The sequence below is a fragment of the Salvelinus namaycush genome, chromosome 2 (assembly GCF_016432855.1).
Source record: "Salvelinus namaycush isolate Seneca chromosome 2, SaNama_1.0, whole genome shotgun sequence".
Taxonomy (NCBI): Eukaryota; Metazoa; Chordata; class Actinopteri; order Salmoniformes; family Salmonidae; genus Salvelinus; species Salvelinus namaycush.
Window position 1 is genome coordinate 65,368,563 of NC_052308.1, and position 22,464 is coordinate 65,391,026.

Genomic DNA, 22,464 nt, shown 5'->3' on the forward strand with positions numbered 1-22,464 from the left:
CATCTAACCCTGACACTAATTCTAACCTTAACCCCAACCCCCCTGGAAATAGCCTTTGTCCTTGTGGGGATCAACAAAATGTCTCCAGTTGGTCAAAATGTTGTTTGTTTACTATTCTTGTGGTGATTTCTGGTCCCCACAAGTATAGTTAAACACGTCCACACATACATACACACACACACACACACACACACACACACACACACACACACACACACACACACACACACACACACACACACACACACACACACACACACACACACACACACACACACATTTTGTTAGAATTTGTTAGATTACTTGTTAGATATTACTGCACTGTCGGAACTAGAAGAACAAGCATTTCGCTACACTCGCAGGAACATATGCTAACCAAGTGTGTGTGACAAATAACATTTGATTTGATTTGACACACACACACTTAATTTTCTCACACACACAGAACACACACACACATTCATGCTGACTCTACACACATGCACACACACTCACACAAACAATCATCATATACGCTGCTGCTACTCTGTTGATCAGACACAAGCAAAGAATGTACATGTTTGACAGGAATGAACATGCAGAACCCCCCCAGGAGAAAATATATGAAGCATGAACTATGTAAAGTGACCTCTGCCTGTCCTCTCCCCTCCAAAAAGATGACAGACCGCACAATCTAGTGGGCCATGATTATGTCCTAGCTAAATTCCCAAATCTGGCCCTCCAACCGTGATGACCATCTAATCATCCCAAGCTTTCTAAGCGACTTTTTCACCCCCTCACCTCTCCCCTGCAGCTATTCCCAGGTTGTTGCTATAAATAAGAATGAGTTATCTTCTCAGTCAATTCACCTGGTAGAATAAGGGTTAAATAAGGCAATGGTGTACACCCACTTCTAAGTTTGGATTGCAGCTTGTGCCTACTGTGCAATCACCCATAAAGGGTGGCAGGTAGGCTAGCAGTTAGAGAGGGGAGCCAGCAACCGGGTTGCAAGATTGAATCTCGGATCTGACGGGAAAAATCAGTCGGGAAGTGAGCTGGCAACCGGAGGGTTACTGGTATCAAATCTTAGACGTCATTGCCTGCTGTTGTGCCCTTGAGCAAGGCACTTAACCCCCCACAACAAAAGCTCCCCGGACATCCAGTGTGGCAGCACCCCACACCTCTCCAAAAAATCTGTATGTATGTGTGGGTCGGGTAAAAAGAGCAAGTCATTTCGGTTTGGACCTTGTGTGCAATTGACCATTAAGGTTCTTCATCTTAATCTTAAAAACAATATAAACTCTAACTGAAAGCAGATGAACAAGATTTTGCAAAGTAAAGGAATACTTGTATTATTATTCCCCCTACTAGAATGTACTTTCCACTGACATTCAGCTAGTGGCATAAAGTGTTCAGTTTTAGTTTGATTTTAGTTTGTTTCTTTATATAAATAGAGCATGCAATAGCTTGTTTGTGTGTAAACTAAGGTATACCGCTTCATTTTAGCCTCAACCTTTTATAATTCATAACTTATTATCTGGTTGTTTGTGGCTGTCACACGGAGCAGAGTACAGCAGTGCAACATAGAGTCCGCTGTCACTCACCAGATTCACCTGTAACTCAACCCCTGTCCATTGGCATTACGTAACTGGTTCTTCCAGACATACAATGTAGAAACAAACAGACCCCCTTTGCCTGAACAAATATGTAATGAAGAAGACATTCTATAGCAATATTCTCTAGAACACAATCAAGTGATATTATGGCTTTTATAAGCAATGCTAAATCAGAAATGTGCAGTCAGTCTGTCAGTCCGCAGTGACATGTTCACACATAGAAGGAGCCAGGGCAAAGCAATCCGTTTAGATGAAAGCAATCAATCCGAATGCATGAATTACTATATTGGATGAAGGCAGAAGACACATTTCAGTTGAATGCATTCAGTTCTGCAACTGACTAGGTATCCCACTTTCCCTTTCCCTTACATGTGGTCTGCATCTTGATTTATGGCTGTGCACCACTGTGAGTAGAGCACTCTACTTTTCAAGCCTTGTATGAGTTTCTCAAGTCTCCCACAGTCATATTTGTCAACACTAACCCTATAAACTCCACTGTGTGGTTTCACTTGTTTCAGAGATATTAATGCTTTATAATAGACTGACTATATGAATCTGTGAGTATGGATGTCATAGCAGATACATGTTGTGCTCTCATTTCATATGACTTGAATTCAATTTGACATCTTTCCACCAAAACATGGTGTCCAGCACTAGAGTTGACTACACAAACACTCTCCATACAGTATATAACTCTGAATCTAATGCTTGAAAAACTGAGAGTTTGATAAATAGAGATAGAATGATGTAATTTTGCTGACAACTTGCATTCAAATTTCTACTATCAGCATTTCTAAAAATATTGGCAAGTATTAAACTCAGTACGAGTGAATGTCATAAATATATTCAAGATCATACTGACACATATGCTTTCTCAAGACCATAGAACTGGCCTCATGTGCAAAAGATGACAACCTATATGATAGTCAGACGTATAGGAGCATGCCAGATCAGATACATCAAGTTGAAAGACACAGAAAACAGAATGATGGTTTCAGCAAGTCAGAGCATCTTTATTGTATTCACAATGGGGTCTGTTGTTGGTGTCCCATCCAGATGTAGTAGAATATGTTGTTCTGGAGGTGTTAACCATAGAAATAGAATTACCAGAAAATAAATCCCCATTCAAGTCAATGTTCCATGATGGGTGTCTGAGGGGCTTTAGCCATTCTAGAAAGTATAGGAGGACGTTATGCACATCTTAAACTAGAGTAAACCAGAGCTGGCCTAAACAAATAACACTGATAACAAGGATAGGGATTTTTTATCTGACAAATACTTTTTATAAGTTGTAACGTTGTATTTTAGGTTGCATGAATAAAGCACTGGGGAACCGCAATATTCCACGTTCTGGCCTCACATTTCCTATAACCATTCTAGTTTATAATTATATTTCTATGTGGTTAACCCATTGCTTGCTGCAGGGCTCGCTGTGTGTGTGGGACCTTAAGAGGTGTGTTTGGTTTCACTTGAGGAGACAACCTTGCCGTCCACCATTTCCTCTGTGACGATCACCACCTTGCGTGTGGTGGAGGTAGATGAGCTGGGGCCGGAGCTGGAGGAGCTGAGGCCGGAGCTGACGCCGGAGCTAGAGGAGCTGATGTGGGAGCTGGAAGAGCTGTGTCCAGATTTCGAGGAGCTGTGAACAAGGCTGTTAGGAAGGGAAACCAATGGTTAGCATAGTTAACATCTATGATCATAATATCTATTAAAGGTCACATAGCTGTAGATTCATGTCAAAAGTAACCATGGCTCATGGTAAGGTCAACTTCAAATGAACATTGTTTTTAAAATCAAATGTTGAGGGAGACATCCAATCGCTTCTTGCCTTACCCGCTAGCCTCTCCGTCCAGCAGCCTCCTGTACTCAGCGATCTCCATCTCCAGGCGTGTCTTGATGTCCAGCAGCATCTTGTACTCCTGGCCCTGGCGTTCCATGTCGCTGCGGAGAGACATTAGCTGCTCTTCCAGACTGGTCACTTGGTTCTGGAGGCGTCCCAGCTGCATGGAGTAACGGCCTTCCGTCTCCTCCAGCGTGTTCTCCAGGGAGCCTTTCTGTTGGCCGGGAGAGACAGAGATGAAGGGTCAAAAAACTGTGTGAGTAGGTTTGGAATTTGGAATGTTTACTGTCATACTGAAAAGTTAGCTCTAGTGATTGAATGTGAAGGCAGGTAGAGGTTAGCTATAGTAATGTAGAGGTGCCTGGCTACAACAACTTGAGGGATAGTGTTAGAGTCCAAGTGAAAGTGAGATACTTGAGGGATGGTAGAGAATAATGAAAGAGTCAAATGTTGATTATTGATAAAAGTTGCAGAAAGTTGTGTAAGTAATGTGCCCTAAACTGTGGTTCTTGGTCAGATGTTTGTAATTACAGCTCACCATGCTGAGCTGTGACTGCAGTTCAATTTCCAGGCCCTGCAGTGTGCGACGGATCTCCGAGATCTCTGACTTGGAGGTCTGGAGAACCTCTGTGCTGGACGCCACCTCCTTGTTCAACGTCTCTGTCTGTAAAACACAATATGTGGTCAATCGTCACAGAAACAAACCAACAGTTCAGCTCATGATAGAATGTCACAATGTTACCAACTAGAAGTAAAGGAACATCTAAACCATGAACACAGTTTAGGGGTTCTAGAGGTTCTACCTTGGTCTGGAACCAGGACTCCAGGTCACGCTGGTTCTTGGCACTAACGGCCTCATACTGCTCACGAATCTCAGCCATGACTCTGGTCAGGTCCTCCTGTGGTGCTGCGTCCACTTCCACGTTGATTTGTCCAGTCATCTGCGTCCTCATGGCAAGCAGCTCCTGTGGAGAAACACATAGGGGTGAGTTTAAAGGATTAAGAAGTGCCTAACCTCTGCCTGATGGTAACAACTTGACCTGCCCACTGTCTTCATTATACATTTGAACACCATTGCTTGATACAGATGTGCTTGAAAGCCAGCAATGGTGTTCTAGTGAAGACCCTTAGCAGCTTGACGTGGTCAATAGATGTAATACATTAAGGGACTGTATGGATATGTTCCATCAGCCCACACCCACCTCCTCATGGTTCTTCTTGAGATAGATGAGCTCCTCCTTCAGCCCCTCGATCTGCATCTCCAGGTCAGATCTGGCCATGGTCATCTCGTCCAGCATCCTCTTCAGCCCGGCGATGTCCGCCTCCACTGACTGACGCATGGCCAGCTCGTTCTCATACCTGAGAGATAGAGAGAGCTTAGGTCAAAGAACTGCCTGAATGTGTTCCTCTGTGAGAATAGCAGGGGGGTTATAGATTCTAGTATTCCATTAAGTTTAAATATCAGAAAGTAACACCAGGCTTCTGATATGTCTGTTGGGGGTGTGTGGTTATGGTGGAGCTGAAGGGTAATGTCATTTGGTTTCCTTTTTTATAGATTAAACACAAAATGTAATAAAAAACAGTATGAGGGTTTTTACAGATTTGGGGTTATTCCATGTGGTTAATGTAATGCACCAGCAGTGTACTGTATCTGTGGATGGTGTTGGGTGTACTTACTTGTTTCTGAAGTCGTCTGCAGCGAGCTTTGAGTTGTCGATGCTGAGATAGATGCTTCCGTTCAAGCAGGTGGCAGCCTGGATCTGAGAGGTGGAGGATGGCAAAACATTTCAGGATGGGGCATGCGTGGAATTCCACACAAATGCAGTACACACAAACTGTTAAATCACACTGTAATCACTCAGTTCTGAGTTTCAGCTGCACTGTAAATTATAGCTAATAGAAGCATTACAGGGAACCTGTTATCTTTGTGAACATTGTAAAGCATGACACAAAGAAACTAATTGCACCTTTTGCAATCGCCTAGGGGCTCTTAAAAGAGAGGAAGGATTGGCTTCAATTATCTGCTTTATTTTCAATGCTTCAGCTGCAAATATGCATACTGTCTTGTCATTTATCTTCGGTGCAATATCTTGGTTTAATCAATTATAACAAATGTATATAATTTTGCATTTTCCAATAGTCATATATCACTCTCAGTAACTGACATGTGTTCACCGTACCTATACTCTCTAATAAAGCATAACATTGTCACAATGCAGACATGATCATGTTTTGACATGCTGTGATGTCGTTATTGAGTGCTCTTGCCATCTAGGAAACACGTCACGTACCTTGTCCTGCAGGTCGGCGATAATAGCGTAGAAGCCAGAGTAGTCGCGAGCGCTGGGGGACGTCTTGCTTTCCATGAACTGACGGATCTTCAGCTCCAGCTCGGCGTTGGCCGCCTCTAGCATGCGCACCTTCTCCAAGTAGGTGGACAGGCGGTCGTTCAGGTTCTGCATTGTGGCCTTCTCATTGACCGACACATTAATGTCGGCTCCACCGCCACCACCACCACCCCCTCCCATGCCAAAACTAAAACCGCCACCGCCGCCGCTTCCGCCCCCTCCCATTCTGAAACCATAACCGCCACCACCACCTCCGCCGCCGGAACCGAACGAGGAGCTAGAGATGCGCACCCCAGAGCCTCCTGCACCTCCATACACACTGCCGGCCCTCATGGCAGTGACGCGGCCTCCTCCACCGCCACCACCACCCATCGAGGAGAAGCGGGAGGAGCCCATACCCATTCCACCTCCACCTCCAGACCTCATGGACATGGTGCCACCTCCGCCTCCACCGCCGCTGCTGCTGTAGGACATGCTAGATCTGGAGAAGGACATGGCTGCTGAGAGGGAGTCTGCCTGCCTGGGATGAGGAGAGAGAATGTGGTGCACAGCCCAGCCACTGTTCCCTTTTTATGCTGCTCAGGGCAGAAGGATGGACGGTGGGAGGAGGACATGGGTGGGAGAGGCAGAAGGGTGGAATAGAGAAGGGAGGAGTACAGGGAGGATTTACCACATGTAGGGCAGGGGATCCTCCCCCACACTTTGACATGCTAGGATGCAGAAGGAGATGGAAGAGGATAGATATGTACTGTATGTGTGGATATGCAAATATTGAAAATATACTATTGTTGTGCAACTCCACTCTCCCCATCTCACTCTATATATGGTGTCAGCCTGCAGAAACATATAAAAGTGCACCTATAAATAGATGGAATTCCTCTCCCGTAATAGCGTCTGGTTGAAAGCATAAACAAACCTGCTTCTATTAGCCCCAGGTAGGTCAGTCAATCAGTCAACACACACAGTATAACTTTGACATGCTGTGACAGGTGAACTTTGCCATGTTTTCTGAGCATATTGTTTTAAACACCGAATGGCTATTTACCTCTACCTGATATGTACCAAGACAGGGACTGGGGAATTTGTCAGGATCAAAATAAATATGAAAGGAGCAAAGCCCAGGTTAAACTTTTTATTTCACAACGGGACAATTACACATATTTTAATGCCAAAGACATGCCAGAATGGCTTTCCAAGAGGTGTTGAGTTTTCCTGAGTGGTCCAGCCTCAGTTCAAAAACAATGGATAAATGTTGCCCTAATACTTGTCTAAAGTTTGTAAAAACTAAAATATACCTCCTCACCTTACTTTGCCTTTTAATTATTCATAAATAACTTCCTGGTTGTATGTGGCTGTTTACAACCCAGTCACAGCGAGCTGAGCCGAGCACAACAGCACATAGAGCCACTGACAGTCACTAGATTCACCCAGAACTCAACCCCCTGTCCATTGGAATTCTGTAACTGGTTCTTCCGGACACACAATGTCCCCAACGTAGGAACAAACAGACCTCCTTCGCATGAACAAATACAGTTGAAGTCGGAAGTTTACATACACTTAGGTTGGAGTCATTAAAACTTGTTTTTCAACCACTCCACAAATGTATTGTTAAGAAACTATAGTTTTGACAAGTCAGTTAGGACATCTACTTTGTGCATGACACACGCAATTTTTCCAACAAGTGTTTACGACAGATTATTTCACTTATAATTCACTGTATCACAATTCCAGTGGGTCAGAAGTTTACATACACTAAGTTGACTGTACCTTTAAACAGCTTGGAAAAGTACAGAAAATGATGTCATGGCTTTAGAAGCTTCTGACAGGCTAATTGACATCATCTGAGTCAATTGGAGGCATACCTGTGGATGTATTTCAAGGCCTACCTTCAAACTCAGTGCCTCTTTGCTTGACATCATGGGAAAATCAAAAGAAATCAGCCAAGACCTCAGAAAATGGACCTCCACAAGTCTGGTTCATCCTTGGGAGCAATTTCCAAATGCCTGAAGGTACCATGTTCATCTGGACAAACAATAGTACGCAAGTATAAACACCATGGGACCACACAGCCGTCAATCCGCTCAGGAAGGAGACGCGTTCTGTCTCCTAGAGATGAACATACTTTGGTGCAAAAAGTGCAAATCAATCCCAGAACAACATCAAAGGTCCTTGTGAAGATGCTGGAGGAAACAGGTACAAAGTATCTATATCCACAGTAAAACGAGTCCTATATCGACATAACCTGAAAGGCCGCTCAGCAAGGAAGAAGCCACCGCTCCAAAACCACACAAAAAAAGCCAGACTACGGTTTGCAACTGCACATGGGGACAAAGATCATACTTTTTCGAGAAATGTCCTCTGGTCTGATGAAACAAAAATGTAACTGTTTGGCCATAATGACCATCTTTATGTTTGGAGGAAAAAGGGAGAGGCTTGCAAGCCAAAGAACCCCATCCCAACCGTGAAGCTCGGGGGTGTCAGCATCATGTTGTGGGGGTGCTTTGCTGCAGGAGGGACTGGTGCACTTCAAAAAGTAGATGGCATCATGAGGCAGGAAAATGATGTGGATATATTGAAGCAACATCTCAAGACATCAGTCAGGCAGTTAAAGCTTGGTCGCAAATGGGTCTTCCAAATGGAAAATGACCCCAAGCATACTTCCAAAGTTGTGGCAAGGACAACAAAGTCAAGGTATTGGAGTGGCCATCACAAAGCCCTGACCTCAATCCCATAGAAAATTTGGGGGCAGAACTGAAAAAGCATGTGCGAGCAAGGAGGCCTACAAACCTGACTCAGTTACACGAGTTCTGTCAGGAGGAATGGGCCAAAATTCACCCAACTTATTGTGGAAGGCTACCCGAAATGTTTGACCCAAGTTAAACAATTTAAAGGCAATGCTACCAAATACTAAGTGAGCGTATGTAAACTTCTGACCCACTGGGAATGTGATGAAAGAAATAAAGGCTGAAATAAATCATTCTCCCTACTATTATTCTGACATATCACATTCTTAAAATAAAGTGGTGATCCTAACTGACCTAAAACAGGGAATTTTTACTAGGATCAAATGTCAGGAATTGTGAAAAACTGAGTTTGAATGTATTTGGCTAAGGTGTCTGCAAACTTCCGACTTCAACTGTATGTCTAAAAGAAGACATCCTGAAGCAGTAATTTCTAGACCACAATCTAGTTGAAGTGGATTCAAATCCAAAGTGTATCATCTGTGTCTTATTACAATTGTGAAATGATGGTATTTTCTGAGCAATGCTAAATCAGAAGGGTGTAGTCAGTCAGTCAGTTTACATTGGCATGTTCACACAAACAAGGTGCCAGGCGAATGCATTCCATTTTTGATTAAATAAATTGATCTGAATTAATAAATCACTATATCATCTATCATACACTACATGGAAAAGGTATGTGGCTATTTCAGCCACACCCGTTGCTGACATGTGTATAAAATCGAGCACACAGCTATGCAATCTCCATACACAAACATTGGAAGTAGAATGGCCTTAATGAAGAGCTCAGTGACTTTCAACGTGGCACCGTCATAGGATGCTACCTTTCCAACAGGTCAGTTTGTCAAATGTCTGCCCTGCTAGTGCTGCCCCAGTCAACTGTAAGTGCTGTTATTGTGAAGTCGAAACCTCTAGGAGCAACAACGGCTCAGCCGCGAAGTGATAGGCCACACAAGCTCACAGAACGGTACCACCGAGTGCTGAAGCGTGTAAAAATAGTCTGTCCTCGGTTACAACACTCCCTACCGAGTTCCAAACTACCTCTGGAAGCAAGGTCAGCACAAAAACAGTTAGTCTGGAGCTTAAAGAAATAGGTTTCCACGGCAGAACAAAAGCCTAAGATCACCATGTGCAATGCCAAGCTTCGGCTGGAGTGGTGTAAAGCTCACCTCCATTGGACTTTGGAACAGTGGAAACGTGTTCTCTGGAGTGATGAATCACGCTTCACCACCTGGCAGTCCGACGGACGAATCTGGGTTTGGAAGATGCCAGGAGAAACGCTACTGGCCCTAATGCATAGTGCCAACTGTAATGTTTGGTGGAGGAGGAATAATGTTCTGGGGCTGGTTTTCATGGTTCGGGATAGGCCCCTTAGTTCCAGTGAAGGGAAATCTTAACGCCACAGCATACAATGATATTCTATCGAAGACCTTTGGGATGAATTGGAAAGCTGACTGCGAACCAGGCCCAATCACCCAACATCAGTGACCGACCACACTAATGCTCTTGTGGCTGAATGGAAGCAAGTACCCGCAGCAATGTTCCAACATCTAGTGGGAAGCCTTCTAAGAAGAGTGGATGCTGTTATATTAGCAAAGGGAGGACCAACTCCATATTAATGCCCATTATATTGGAAATAGGTTTTTGACGAGCAGGTGTCTACATACTTTTGGCCATATCATTTTGGGTGGCAGGTAGCCTAGTGGTTAGAGCATTGGGCCAGTAACCGTAAAGGTTGCTGGATTGAATCCCCGAGCTGACAAGCTAAAAAGCTGTCGTTCTTCCCTGAACAAGGCAGTTAACCCATTGTTACCCAGAAGGCCATCAATGTAAATAAGAATTTGTTCTTAACTGACTTGCCTAGTTAAATAAAGGTTACATTTCAAAATAAAAAATGTAGTGTATATGTGGTCTGCATCTTGATTTATGGCTGTGCACCACTGTAAGTAGAGCACTCTACTTTTCAAGAGTTTCCCAATTCTCCTAAGTCTCCCACAGTCATATCTGGTAAAACTAACTGTACCATCATCTAACTCCAATGCCTACTGATGTTGTGTAACTGTGGAGGCTCTTCAGAGGAGGAATATGAGGACCACCCTACTCAGTGATTTCTGAAAAATACTAAATATTTACAAATTAAAAAGTTATGCTTTTTAGATAAAACCATACCAAATATACTCACGTCACCAAATACCTGATTTCCTAAAACACACTTTCACAATGAAGGTCTACAGAAGTCTCTACAGGACCCTCTATGGTAGCACCCTGGTGTAGCCGGAGGACAGCTGTTTTCCATCCTCCTCTGGCTACATCGATTTCAATACAAAACCTAGGACGCTCTTGCTCCTGACCTACTTCCATAGACATACATGGTAGTTCTGATGGAGATACATTCTGTCATCTAATTTCAAATTAATTGTTTTCAAATCTAAATCTTTCCACCAAAACATGGTTTCCAGCTCTACAGTTGACTCCACAAACACTCTCTATACACTATATAACTCTGAATCTAAGAACTCTGAATTTTTCTTAATAGAGATAGAATTATATAATATTGCTGACAACTTTCAACATTTCTACTATCAATATTTAAATGTTTTTGCCTAGTATTAAACTCAGTACAAGTGAATGTCATAAATATATTCAAGATCATACTGAAACATATGCTTTCTCAAGACCATAGAATTGGCCTCATGTGCAAAAGATGACAACCTATATGATAGTCAGATGTACAGGAGCATGCCAGATCAGATACATCAAGTTGAAAGACACAGAAAACAGAATGATGGTGTCAGCAAGTCAGAGCATCTTTATTGTATTCACAATGGGGTCTGTTGTTGGTGTCCCATCCAGATGTAGTAGAATATGTTGTTCTGGAGGTGTTAACCATAGAAATAGAATTACCAGAAAATAAATCCCCATTCAAGTCAATGTTCCATGATGGGTGTCTGAGGGGCTTTAGCCATTCTAGAAAGAATAGGAGGATGGAATTCACATCTTAAATTAGAGTTAACCAGAGCTGCGCTTAGCAAATAAGACAGACAATGAAAATAGGGATTTTTCATCTGACGAAGACTTTGTATAAGTGGTAACGTTGTATGAACAAAGCACTGTGGAGCAGTAATATTCCATGTGCTGGCCTCTCATTTCCTATACCCATTCTAGTAATTATATTTCTATGGGGTTAACCCATTGCTTGCTGCAGTGCTCGCTGTGTGTGTGGAACCTTAAGAGGTATGTTTGGTTTGTCTTGTGGAGACAACCTTGCCATCCACTATTTCCTCTGTGACGATCACCACTTTGCGTGTGGTGGAGGTGGAGGAGCTGTGGCCGGAGATGGAGGAACTGACACCAGAGCTGAGGCCGGAGCTAGAGGAGCTGACGTGCGAGCTGGAGAAGCCGTGGCCGGATTTCGAGGAGCTGAGGCTGTGAGGAAGGGAAACTCATGATTAGCATAGTTAGCATCTATGATCATAATATATATCTAATAAAAAGTCACATAGCAGTAGATTCATGTCAAAAGTAACCATGGCTCATGGTAAGGTCAACTTCAAATGAACATTGTTTTTAAAATCAAATGTTAAAGGAGACATAAATTCATTTTCATGTGTTTCAAGGTCCCCTATCACCCCTCTTCCCATCCCACAAAGATGTAACACTCTCCTCCCACATCCCTGTCTGTCTCATTGGCCCCCCTCTGTCCAATCGCTTCCTGCCTTACCCGCTAGCCTCTCCGTCCAGCAGCCTCCTGTACTCAGCGATCTCCATCTCCAGGCGTGTGTTGATGTCTAGCAGCATCTTGTACTCCTGGCCCTGGCGTTCCATGTCGCTGCGGAGGGACACTAGCTGCTCTTCCAGACTGGTCACTTGGTTCTGGAGGCGTCCCAGCTGCATGGAGTAGCGGCCCTCCGTCTCCGCCAGCGTGTTCTCCAGGGAGCCTTTCTATTGGCCGGGAGAGACAGAGATGATGCGTCAAACTGTGGGAGTATGTTTGGAATTTGGAATGTTTACTGTCATACTGAAAAAGTTAGCTTGAGTAACTGAATGTGAAGGCAGGTAGATGTTAGATATAGTAATGGAGTGGTGCCTGGCTACAACAACTTGAGGGATAGTGTTAGAGTCCAGGTGAAAGTGAGATACTTGAGGGATATTAGAGAATGATGAAAGAGTCAAATGTTGATTATTGATAAGTTGCAGAAAGTTGTGTAAGTAATATGCCCTAAACTGTGGTTCTTGGTCAGATGTTTGTAATTACAGCTCACCATGCTGAGCTGTGACTGCAGTTCAATTTCCAGGCCCTGCAGTGTGTGACAGATCTCCGAGATCTCTGACTTGGAGGTCTGGAGAACCTCTGTGCTGGACGCCACCTCCTTGTTCAACATCTCTGTCTGTAAAACACAATATGTGATCAATCATCACAAGAACAAACCAACATTTCAGCTCATGATAGAATGTGATAATGTTACCAACTAGAAGTAAAGGAACATCTACACCATGAACATAGTTTAGGGCTTCTAGGGGTTCTACCTTGGTCTGGAACCAGGACTCCAGGTCACGCTGGTTCTTGGCACTAACGGCCTCATACTGCTCACGGATCTCAGCCATGACTCTGGTCAGGTCCTCCTGTGGTGCTGCGTCCACCTCCAAATTGATCTGTCCAGTCATCTGCATCCTCATGGCCAGCAGCTCCTGTGGAGAAACACATAGTGGTGAGTTTAAAGGATTAAGACGTAACTGACCACTGCCTGATGGTAACAACTTGACCTGCCCTCTGTCTTCATTATGAATTTGAACAGCATTGCTTAACACACATGTGCTTGAAAGCCACCACCACCCCCTCCCATAACGAAACCATAACCGCCACCGCCGCTGCCACCCCTTCCCATGCCGAAACTTTAACCACCACCACCACCACAGGTTAGTCGAGGTAATTTGTAAAGTGACTATGTATAGATAATAAACAGCAAGTAGCAGCAGTATAAAAACAAAGGTGCAAGAGGCAGTGGGGGTTGGGGGGTCAATGTAAATAGTCCGGGTTGCCATTTGATTAATTGTTCAGCAGTCTCATGGCTTGGGGGTAGAAGCTGTTAAGGAGCCTTTTGGTCCAAGACTTTGCGCTCCGGTGTTGCTTGCCGAGAGAACAGTCTATGACTTCGGTTTCTGGAGTCTTTGACAATTTTTGGGGCCTTCCTCTGACACCGCCTGGTATATACTGTAGGTCCTGGATGTCAGGAAGCTTGGCCCCAGTGATGTACTGGGCTGTACGCACTACCCTCTGTAGCGCCTTATGGTCAGATGCTGAGCAGTTGCCATACCAGGCGGTGATGCAATCAGTCATCACCGCCTGTCCTTTTCCTTAAACCTAACAGTCCATTGTTGCTTCATAGTGTGTGTGATTTTATGCATAGACTCAGGTATCATTATATTAAGTTTCACTCAACTTTATGCATTTTCCATCCACTGTAGTTGTCTGCAGGTCCAACAAAAGTAGTTTACCTTCCATTTCCAACTTTATAGCACCATGGGATGAGATCTTACTCTAGGCATCGTACCCCATGTGATTAATGATAGAACGTACTGTTCTTTTCCCTTAACACCTTGGCAAGGAATTTGGCATCTGCAGCGTGCAAGAACAAGCTATTGCTTGTTTGCATATTTCCATATAACCAGAGCATGCTCCAGATGTTGCCATTTGAGTCCCATGTTCTGTATGTGGGGAAAGTGCAGGGGATCTATGTGTTTGAGAGTGTGAGCTGGAAAGTGGCCTGGGAAGTGAGCTGCGTTCAGGGGATCTACGTAAATGAGAGTGTGAGTTGGAAGCAGACGTTACAATTTGAACATGGACAATTGGGTGATATTTGGTTGAGATGTTGATCAATGAGATTATAACCTATATTCACCCATTCAAAAAGACAGACAAAAGTTTGTTGAATTCCCAATGTGTTATCACTATGCTTTAAACAATCCAAAACAATGGAAAAACATTGTCTGATTTTTTGTTTAGTTGTCACCTAAATGTGTTATATCTGCACTTTCAAACGTTTAGCACAAGGTTCAAATGGCAAAACAATGACAGAAATGTTGTGTATTTGTACAACTCAATGTGTTGTCACTGTGCTTCATCTAATAGCACAACCAAATGAGCTGAATTGCAGTTTGCATTAAAAGTACATGGTGCAAGCAAGGGCAGACTAGAACCAGAAATGTGGCCCTGGCATTTCTGTTTTAAAGCTAAGTTCCTGCAATTCTACTTCGTTTAGCATGACATCTATTGTTGGGTATGCTATTTCATGATAATAATTATGATAAAATGTAGTCTAGAGTAAATTGCACAGCCATATCCCACTCTTATCCCTCCCTTCCCCACTTTCTTTCGTACCCACATTACTCTCAAACCCAGAGGAGTAAAATTATGCGAAGAGTGTTTTTGCCTCTGGTCACAAAAGTTTAAGTTCGCATTAGTCAAACATTTCTATCTCTATAACATCTCCTAAACTCTCCTGGTTTGTGTCATGCATATGTGTATCTCTCAACTATATAGAATAACATGTGCTATGACATGGCAGTGTGAAATGTACTCTCATGACTATACCTGCACTCTGCAGACTTTTACAAACTCTCAGAAACGGGCATCTTGGTGCTGGCGTGGGATAGAGGATTGTGGGAGGTGGGAGGGGAAGAGGTTCATGTGGTCCATAATAACCCTATTCTTTTATACACTTCCTTGTCTTCACCATTAGCCTTTGCAACCTCAAAAATAAAATGTTCTGTCTGTATGTTGTTTTTAATGATTGGTGTTGATAATTAATATAATCACAGAAACCTGTATCTGGGTTGGTTCTTTCCATCAACACGTCTCCTTCTCCAGTAGGGGCGATAAAGTCCTAGACCACTGTTACTCTATCCACAAGCAAGCATACAAGGCCCTTCCTCGTCCCCACGTCGGCAAATCAGATCATGACTCTATACTCCTACTTCCTGTCTACAAAGTCAAACAGGAAGTACTTGTGACACACTCCATAGAGAAATGGTACCCCGAATCGGAGACTAAGCTACAAGACTGCTTTGCTGGCGCTGACTGGGTTATTTTACGTTACTCAACCGATATTTAATTCAATGTTGTTAACCCATTGCTTGCACCTTGACATCCACCATTTCCTCTGTGACGATCACCACCATGCGTGTGGTGGAGGAGCTGGGGCCGGAGCTGAGGCCGGAGCTAGAGGAGCTGAGGCCGGAGCTAGAGGAGCTGAGGCCAGAGCTGGAGGAGCTGAGACCGGAGCTGAGGCCGGAGCTGTGGACGGATTTCGAGCAGCTGAGAAAGAGGCTGTGAGGATGGGAAACCAATGATTAGCATAGTTAGCATCCATGAAAGTTGTAGAAAGTTGTGTAAGTAATGCCCCCTAAATGGTGGTCCGTGTAAATAATTACGGCTCACCATGCTGAGCTGTGACTGCAGTTCAATCTCCAGGCCCTGCAGTGTGTGACAGATCTCCGAAATCTCTGACTTGGAGGTCTGGAGAACCTCTGTGCTGGACGCCACCTCCTTGTTCAACGTCTGTCTGTAAAACACAATAAGTGGTCAATCATCACAGGAACAAACCAACATTTCAGCTCATGATAGAATGTGACAATGTTACCAACTAGAAGTAAAAGAACATCTACAAAATGAACATAGTTTAGGGCTTCTAGAGGTTCTACCTTGGTCTGGAACCAGGACTCCAGGTCACGCTGGTTCTTGGCACTTAAGGACTCGTACTGCTCATGAATCTCAGCCATGACTCTGGTCAGGTCCTCCTGTGGTGCTGCGTCCACCTCCAAATTGATCTGTCCAGTCATCTGCATCCTCATGGCCAGCAGCTCCTGTGGAGAAACACATAGTGGTGAGTTTAAAGGATTAAGACGTAACTGACCACTGCCTGATGGTAACAACTTGACCTGCCCTCTGTCTTCATTATGAATTTGAACAGCATTGCTTAACACACATGTGCTTGAAAGCCACCACCACCCCCTCCCATAACGAAACCATAACCGCCACCGCCGCTGCCACCCCTTCCCATGCCGAAACTTTAACCACCACCACCACCACAGGTTAGTCGAGGTAATTTGTAAAGTGACTATGTATAGATAATAAACAGCAAGTAGCAGCAGTATAAAAACAAAGGTGCAAGAGGCAGTGGGGGTTGGGGGTCAATGTAAATAGTCCGGGTTGCCATTTGATTAATTGTTCAGCAGTCTCATGGCTTGGGGGTAGAAGCTGTTAAGGAGCCTTTTGGTCCAAGACTTTGCGCTCCGGTGTTGCTTGCCGAGAGAACAGTCTATGACTTCGGTTTCTGGAGTCTTTGACAATTTTTGGGGCCTTCCTCTGACACCGCCTGGTATATACTGTAGGTCCTGGATGTCAGGAAGCTTGGCCCCAGTGATGTACTGGGCTGTACGCACTACCCTCTGTAGCGCCTTATGGTCAGATGCTGAGCAGTTGCCATACCAGGCGGTGATGCAATCAGTCATCACCGCCTGTCCTTTTCCTTAAACCTAACAGTCCATTGTTGCTTCATAGTGTGTGTGATTTTATGCATAGACTCAGGTATCATTATATTAAGTTTCACTCAACTTTATGCATTTTCCATCCACTGTAGTTGTCTGCAGGTCCAACAAAAGTAGTTTACCTTCCATTTCCAACTTTATAGCACCATGGGATGAGATCTTACTCTAGGCATCGTACCCCATGTGATTAATGATAGAACGTACTGTTCTTTTCCCTTAACACCTTGGCAAGGAATTTGGCATCTGCAGCGTGCAAGAACAAGCTATTGCTTGTTTGCATATTTCCATATAACCAGAGCATGCTCCAGATGTTGCCATTTGAGTCCCATGTTCTGTATGTGGGGAAAGTGCAGGGGATCTATGTGTTTGAGAGTGTGAGCTGGAAAGTGGCCTGGGAAGTGAGCTGCGTTCAGGGGATCTACGTAAATGAGAGTGTGAGTTGGAAGCAGACGTTACAATTTGAACATGGACAATTGGGTGATATTTGGTTGAGATGTTGATCAATGAGATTATAACCTATATTCACCCATTCAAAAAGACAGACAAAAGTTTGTTGAATTCCCAATGTGTTATCACTATGCTTTAAACAATCCAAAACAATGGAAAAACATTGTCTGATTTTTTGTTTAGTTGTCACCTAAATGTGTTATATCTGCACTTTCAAACGTTTAGCACAAGGTTCAAATGGCAAAACAATGACAGAAATGTTGTGTATTTGTACAACTCAATGTGTTGTCACTGTGCTTCATCTAATAGCACAACCAAATGAGCTGAATTGCAGTTTGCATTAAAAGTACATGGTGCAAGCAAGGGCAGACTAGAACCAGAAATGTGGCCCTGGCATTTCTGTTTTAAAGCTAAGTTCCTGCAATTCTACTTCGTTTAGCATGACATCTATTGTTGGGTATGCTATTTCATGATAATAATTATGATAAAATGTAGTCTAGAGTAAATTGCACAGCCATATCCCACTCTTATCCCTCCCTTCCCCACTTTCTTTCGTACCCACATTACTCTCAAACCCAGAGGAGTAAAATTATGCGAAGAGTGTTTTTGCCTCTGGTCACAAAAGTTTAAGTTCGCATTAGTCAAACATTTCTATCTCTATAACATCTCCTAAACTCTCCTGGTTTGTGTCATGCATATGTGTATCTCTCAACTATATAGAATAACATGTGCTATGACATGGCAGTGTGAAATGTACTCTCATGACTATACCTGCACTCTGCAGACTTTTACAAACTCTCAGAAACGGGCATCTTGGTGCTGGCGTGGGATCGAGGATTGTGGGAGGTGGGAGGGGAAGAGGTTCATGTGGTCCATGATAACCCTTTTCTTTTATACACTTCCTTGTCTTCACCATTAGCCTTTGCAACCTCAAAAATGAAATGTTCTGTCTGTATGTTGTTTTTAATGATTGATATTGATAATTAATATAATCACAGAAACCTGTATCTGGGTTGGTTCTTTCCATCAACACGTCTCCTTCTCCAGTAGGGGCGATAAAGTCCTAGACCACTGTTACTCTATCCACAAGCAAGCATACAAGGCCCTTCCTCGTCCCCACTTCGGCAAATCAGATCATGACTCTATACTCCTACTTCCTATCTACAAGGTCAAACAGGAAATACCCGCTCCATAGAGAAATGGTCCCCCGAATCGGAGACTAAGCTACAAGACTGCTTTGCTAGCACTGACTGGAATATTTTACGTTACTCAGCCAATATCATCGACAAGCTAACCACCTCCGTCAACGGCTTTATTAGGAAATACATCAGCGACGCTACTTCCCCAATCAAAAGCCCTGATTTAACACAGAGTTTGGCGCTAAGCTAAAGGACAGGCTTAGCGCACACAGGGATATCGCAGCCAACCCCAGGGCTATGGCTGAGGACACAAACAAGTACAAGAAGTCCTGCTACGATCTCCAGACAGCCATCAAACAAGCATAAGGACAATATAGGAACAAGCTGGAGTCCTATTACACAGACTTCGACACCCGCTGCATGTGGCAGGGGCTATAGTCCATTACGGATTACAAAGGAAGGCCCAGCCATGATCTTCCCAATGATGTCTCTCTACTCTGTATGTTGTTTTTAATGATTGGTATTGATAATTAATATAATCACAGAAACCTGTATCTGGGTTGGTTCTTTCCATCAACACGTCTCCTTCTCCAGTAGGGGCGATAAAGTCCTAGACCACTGTTACTCTATCCACAAGCAAGCATACAAGGCCCTTCCTCGTCCCCACTTCGGCAAATCAGATCATGACTCTATACTCCTACTTCCTATCTACAAGGTCAAACAGGAAATACCCGCTCCATAGAGAAATGGTCCCCCGAATCGGAGACTAAGCTACAAGACTGCTTTGCTAGCACTGACTGGAATATTTTACGTTACTCAGCCAATATCATCGACAAGCTAACCACCTCCGCCAACGGCTTTATTAGGAAATACATCAGCGACGCTACTTCCCCAATCAAAAGCCCTGATTTAACACAGAGTTTGGCGCTAAGCTAAAGGACAGGCTTAGCGCACACAGGGATATCGCAGCCAACCCCAGGGCTATGGCTGAGGACACAAACAAGTACAAGAAGTCCTGCTACGATCTCCAGACAGCCATCAAACAAGCATAAGGACAATATAGGAACAAGCTGGAGTCCTATTACACAGACTTCGACACCCGCTGCATGTGGCAGGGGCTATAGTCCATTACGGATTACAAAGGAAGGCCCAGCCATGATCTTCCCAATGATGTCTCTCTACTAGAAGAACTCAATGCATTTAATGCACGCTTCAACAAAAACAACACCGAGCCGTGCATGAGCGCACCCGCCGATTCAGAGCCCTGGGTGATCTCGCTAATCAGGTAAACACTCAGTATTCCAGGGCACATTCTCAGTGCTTGCGCAGAACAGCCATTTACAACCTCTCCTTGTCTCAGTCTCTAATCCCCACGTCTCAAGCTGCCCCCATCATTCCTGTTCCCAAGAACTCTAAGACTACCTGCCACAATGACTACCGCCCTGTAGGACTCACATCTGTAATCATGAACTGTTTTGAAAGGCTGGTTATGGCACACATCAACTCCATCATTCCAGACACCCTAGACCAACTCCAATTTGCATCCTGCCCCAACAGATCGACGCATACTCAATTGCACTCCACACTGCTCTCACCCAACAAGAGAAGAGGAATACCTATGTGAGAATGCTGTTCATTGACACCTCCCTCTGCAACTAGATCCTGAAAAGGTGGTGAGGGTAGGCAACATAACCTCCGCCACACTGACCATCAACATGGCGGCCACAAAAGGGTGTGTGCTTAGTCCCTTCTTGATCTCCCTGTTCACCCACGACTGCCTGGCCACGCACGACTCCGACACCATCAAGTTTGGAGAGGAGGTCCGCTTACAGGGAGGAGGTCAGTGATCTAACAGTGTGGTGCCAGGACAGCAACCTCTCCCTCAACATCAGTAAGACCAAGGAGCTGATCGTGGACAACATTAAAGAGGGGGGATGAGCACTCCCCCATCCACATCGACGGGGATGTAGTGGAGTGGGTCGAGAGCTTCAAGTTCCTCGGTGTCCAAATCACTAAGGACTTAAAATAGCCCACACACACAGTCGTGAAGAAGGCGTGACAGCGCATCTTCCTCCTCATGAGGTTGAAAAGATTTGGCATTGGCCCTCAAGTCCTCAAAAAGTTATACAGCTGCACCCTTAAGAGCGTCATGACTGGCTGCATCTCTGCTTGGTATGGCAACTGCACCACCCTCGATTTCATGGTGCCACAGAGGGTGGGGTGGACAGCCCAGTACATCCCTGGGGCCAAGCTCCCTACCATCCATGACTTCTATATCAGGCGGTGTGAAAGGAAGGCCCGGAAAAGACTCCAGCCACCCAAGCCATAAACTGTTCTCACGGCAAGTGGTACCAGTACGTGACACCAACAGCTCCTGGACAGCTTCTGTTCCCAGCCGGCTAAATAGCTCATCTCAGTTACCCAGAAGCTTCTCGTAAAGTTTGCCATTTCCTGTTTTACTTTTGGAGGGAATGCCGTTAACAATTATGATTACCTTTGTGCAAAGGAAGGAAGCGAAGTTTCCTCCTTCGCCACATGGAAACTCTCGGCTAAAGTCCTCCCTTTAACAAATTTCACCAGTATTTATCATGACTTTGTGGCTGTGGAATCAAGTGGAAACCGCTTATCATCCGCACACAGGCTTAAAAATCACTCTACCAGTTTACGCACCGCCTTCGCCCCAATTCTGATTCATCCAAATAATCAATGACGAAAACGGAAAACCAGGAACTACTGCCGCTCGTAATGACATTATTCTACGTGAGCCTTGACAGATTCTCGCCGTTTCATCTGTCCACGAAAATCTGTGGACGAGATATTACTAAATAGCTAACCAAATCACTACATGGTCTATCTGTACTGACCCTTTTTATGGATTTCTTTATTTTTGCACTTACTTTATGCACACTCACAGGACTCTACACACTCACATTGATACTCCAACACACACACACACACACACACACACACACACACACACACACACACACACACACACACACACACACACACACACACAGTCTTGCACAGCTAACCGTGTGGGGACATACAATTCAGTCCAATTCAAAATTGCTCCTAACCCTAACCCTAAAACTAACCCTAGCTCCTAGCTCCTAAACCTACATCTAACCCTGACACTAATTCTAACCTTAACCCCAACCCCCCTGGAAATAGCCTTTGTCCTTGTGGGGATCAACAAAATGTCTCCAGTTGGTCAAAATGTTGTTTGTTTACTATTCTTGTGGTGATTTCTGGTCCCCACAAGTATAGTTAAACACGTCCACACATACATACACACACACACACACACACACACACACACACACACACACACACACACACACACACACACACACACACACACACACACACACACACACACACACACACACACACACACACACACACATTTTGTTAGAATTTGTTAGATTACTTGTTAGATATTACTGCACTGTCGGAACTAGAAGAACAAGCATTTCGCTACACTCGCAGGAACATATGCTAACCAAGTGTGTGTGACAAATAACATTTGATTTGATTTGACACACACACACTTAATTTTCTCACACACACAGAACACACACACACATTCATGCTGACTCTACACACATGCACACACACTCACACAAACAATCATCATATACGCTGCTGCTACTCTGTTGATCAGACACAAGCAAAGAATGTACATGTTTGACAGGAATGAACATGCAGAACCCCCCCAGGAGAAAATATATGAAGCATGAACTATGTAAAGTGACCTCTGCCTGTCCTCTCCCCTCCAAAAAGATGACAGACCGCACAATCTAG

General features: G+C 44.2%; 3 protein-coding genes across 3 annotated transcripts; all 3 read right to left on the bottom strand.

The window, feature by feature from the left end:
• Nucleotides 1-2,598: 2,598 nt before the first annotated feature.
• On the bottom strand, nucleotides 2,599-6,278 carry LOC120027579 (keratin, type I cytoskeletal 13-like). The gene is made up of 7 exons (XM_038972560.1): nucleotides 5,727-6,278; nucleotides 5,113-5,195; nucleotides 4,638-4,794; nucleotides 4,239-4,400; nucleotides 3,974-4,099; nucleotides 3,429-3,649; nucleotides 2,599-3,246 (listed from the first exon to the last, which is right to left on the bottom strand). The coding sequence occupies exons 1-7, from the start codon at nucleotides 6,276-6,278 to the stop codon at nucleotides 3,042-3,044; spliced, it is 1,506 nt and encodes a 501-aa protein (XP_038828488.1). The 3' UTR covers nucleotides 2,599-3,041.
• Nucleotides 6,279-11,751: 5,473 nt separating this feature from the next.
• LOC120022831 (keratin, type I cytoskeletal 13-like) lies at nucleotides 11,752-14,071 on the bottom strand. Its single transcript, XM_038966854.1, has 5 exons — nucleotides 14,063-14,071; nucleotides 13,052-13,213; nucleotides 12,787-12,912; nucleotides 12,246-12,466; nucleotides 11,752-11,914 (listed from the first exon to the last, which is right to left on the bottom strand). Exons 1-5 carry the CDS (start codon nucleotides 14,069-14,071, stop codon nucleotides 11,752-11,754), a joined length of 681 nt encoding a protein of 226 aa, XP_038822782.1.
• Nucleotides 14,072-15,646: 1,575 nt separating this feature from the next.
• LOC120022840 (keratin, type I cytoskeletal 13-like) lies at nucleotides 15,647-17,244 on the bottom strand. The gene is made up of 4 exons (XM_038966868.1): nucleotides 17,236-17,244; nucleotides 16,226-16,387; nucleotides 15,925-16,082; nucleotides 15,647-15,818 (listed from the first exon to the last, which is right to left on the bottom strand). The coding sequence occupies exons 1-4, from the start codon at nucleotides 17,242-17,244 to the stop codon at nucleotides 15,647-15,649; spliced, it is 501 nt and encodes a 166-aa protein (XP_038822796.1).
• Nucleotides 17,245-22,464: the final 5,220 nt, after the last annotated feature.

Bases quoted from the DNA above. Each gene is read 5' to 3' on its own strand.
- LOC120027579 (XM_038972560.1), bottom strand. From the start codon at position 6,278: ATGTCCTTCTCCAGATCTAGCATGTCCTACAGCAGCAGCGGCGGTGGA. The intron at 4,100-4,238 runs GTAGAACCTCTA...TGTGTTTTACAG, and splicing joins AGTCCTGGTTCCAGACCAAG to ACAGAGACGTTGAACAAGGA. The intron at 3,247-3,428 runs GTAAGGCAAGAA...CCTTCCTAACAG, and splicing joins CTGGACGGAGAGGCTAGCGG to CCTTGTTCACAGCTCCTCGA.
- LOC120022831 (XM_038966854.1), bottom strand. The intron at 12,913-13,051 runs GTAGAACCCCTA...TGTGTTTTACAG, and splicing joins AGTCCTGGTTCCAGACCAAG to ACAGAGATGTTGAACAAGGA. The intron at 11,915-12,245 runs GTAAGGCAGGAA...CGGCTTCTCCAG, and splicing joins CTGGACGGAGAGGCTAGCGG to CTCGCACGTCAGCTCCTCTA.
- LOC120022840 (XM_038966868.1), bottom strand. The intron at 16,083-16,225 runs GTAGAACCTCTA...TTTTACAGACAG, and splicing joins AGTCCTGGTTCCAGACCAAG to ACGTTGAACAAGGAGGTGGC. The intron at 15,819-15,924 runs GCATTACTTACA...ATCCGTCCACAG, and splicing joins CACGGACCACCATTTAGGGG to CTCCGGCCTCAGCTCCGGTC.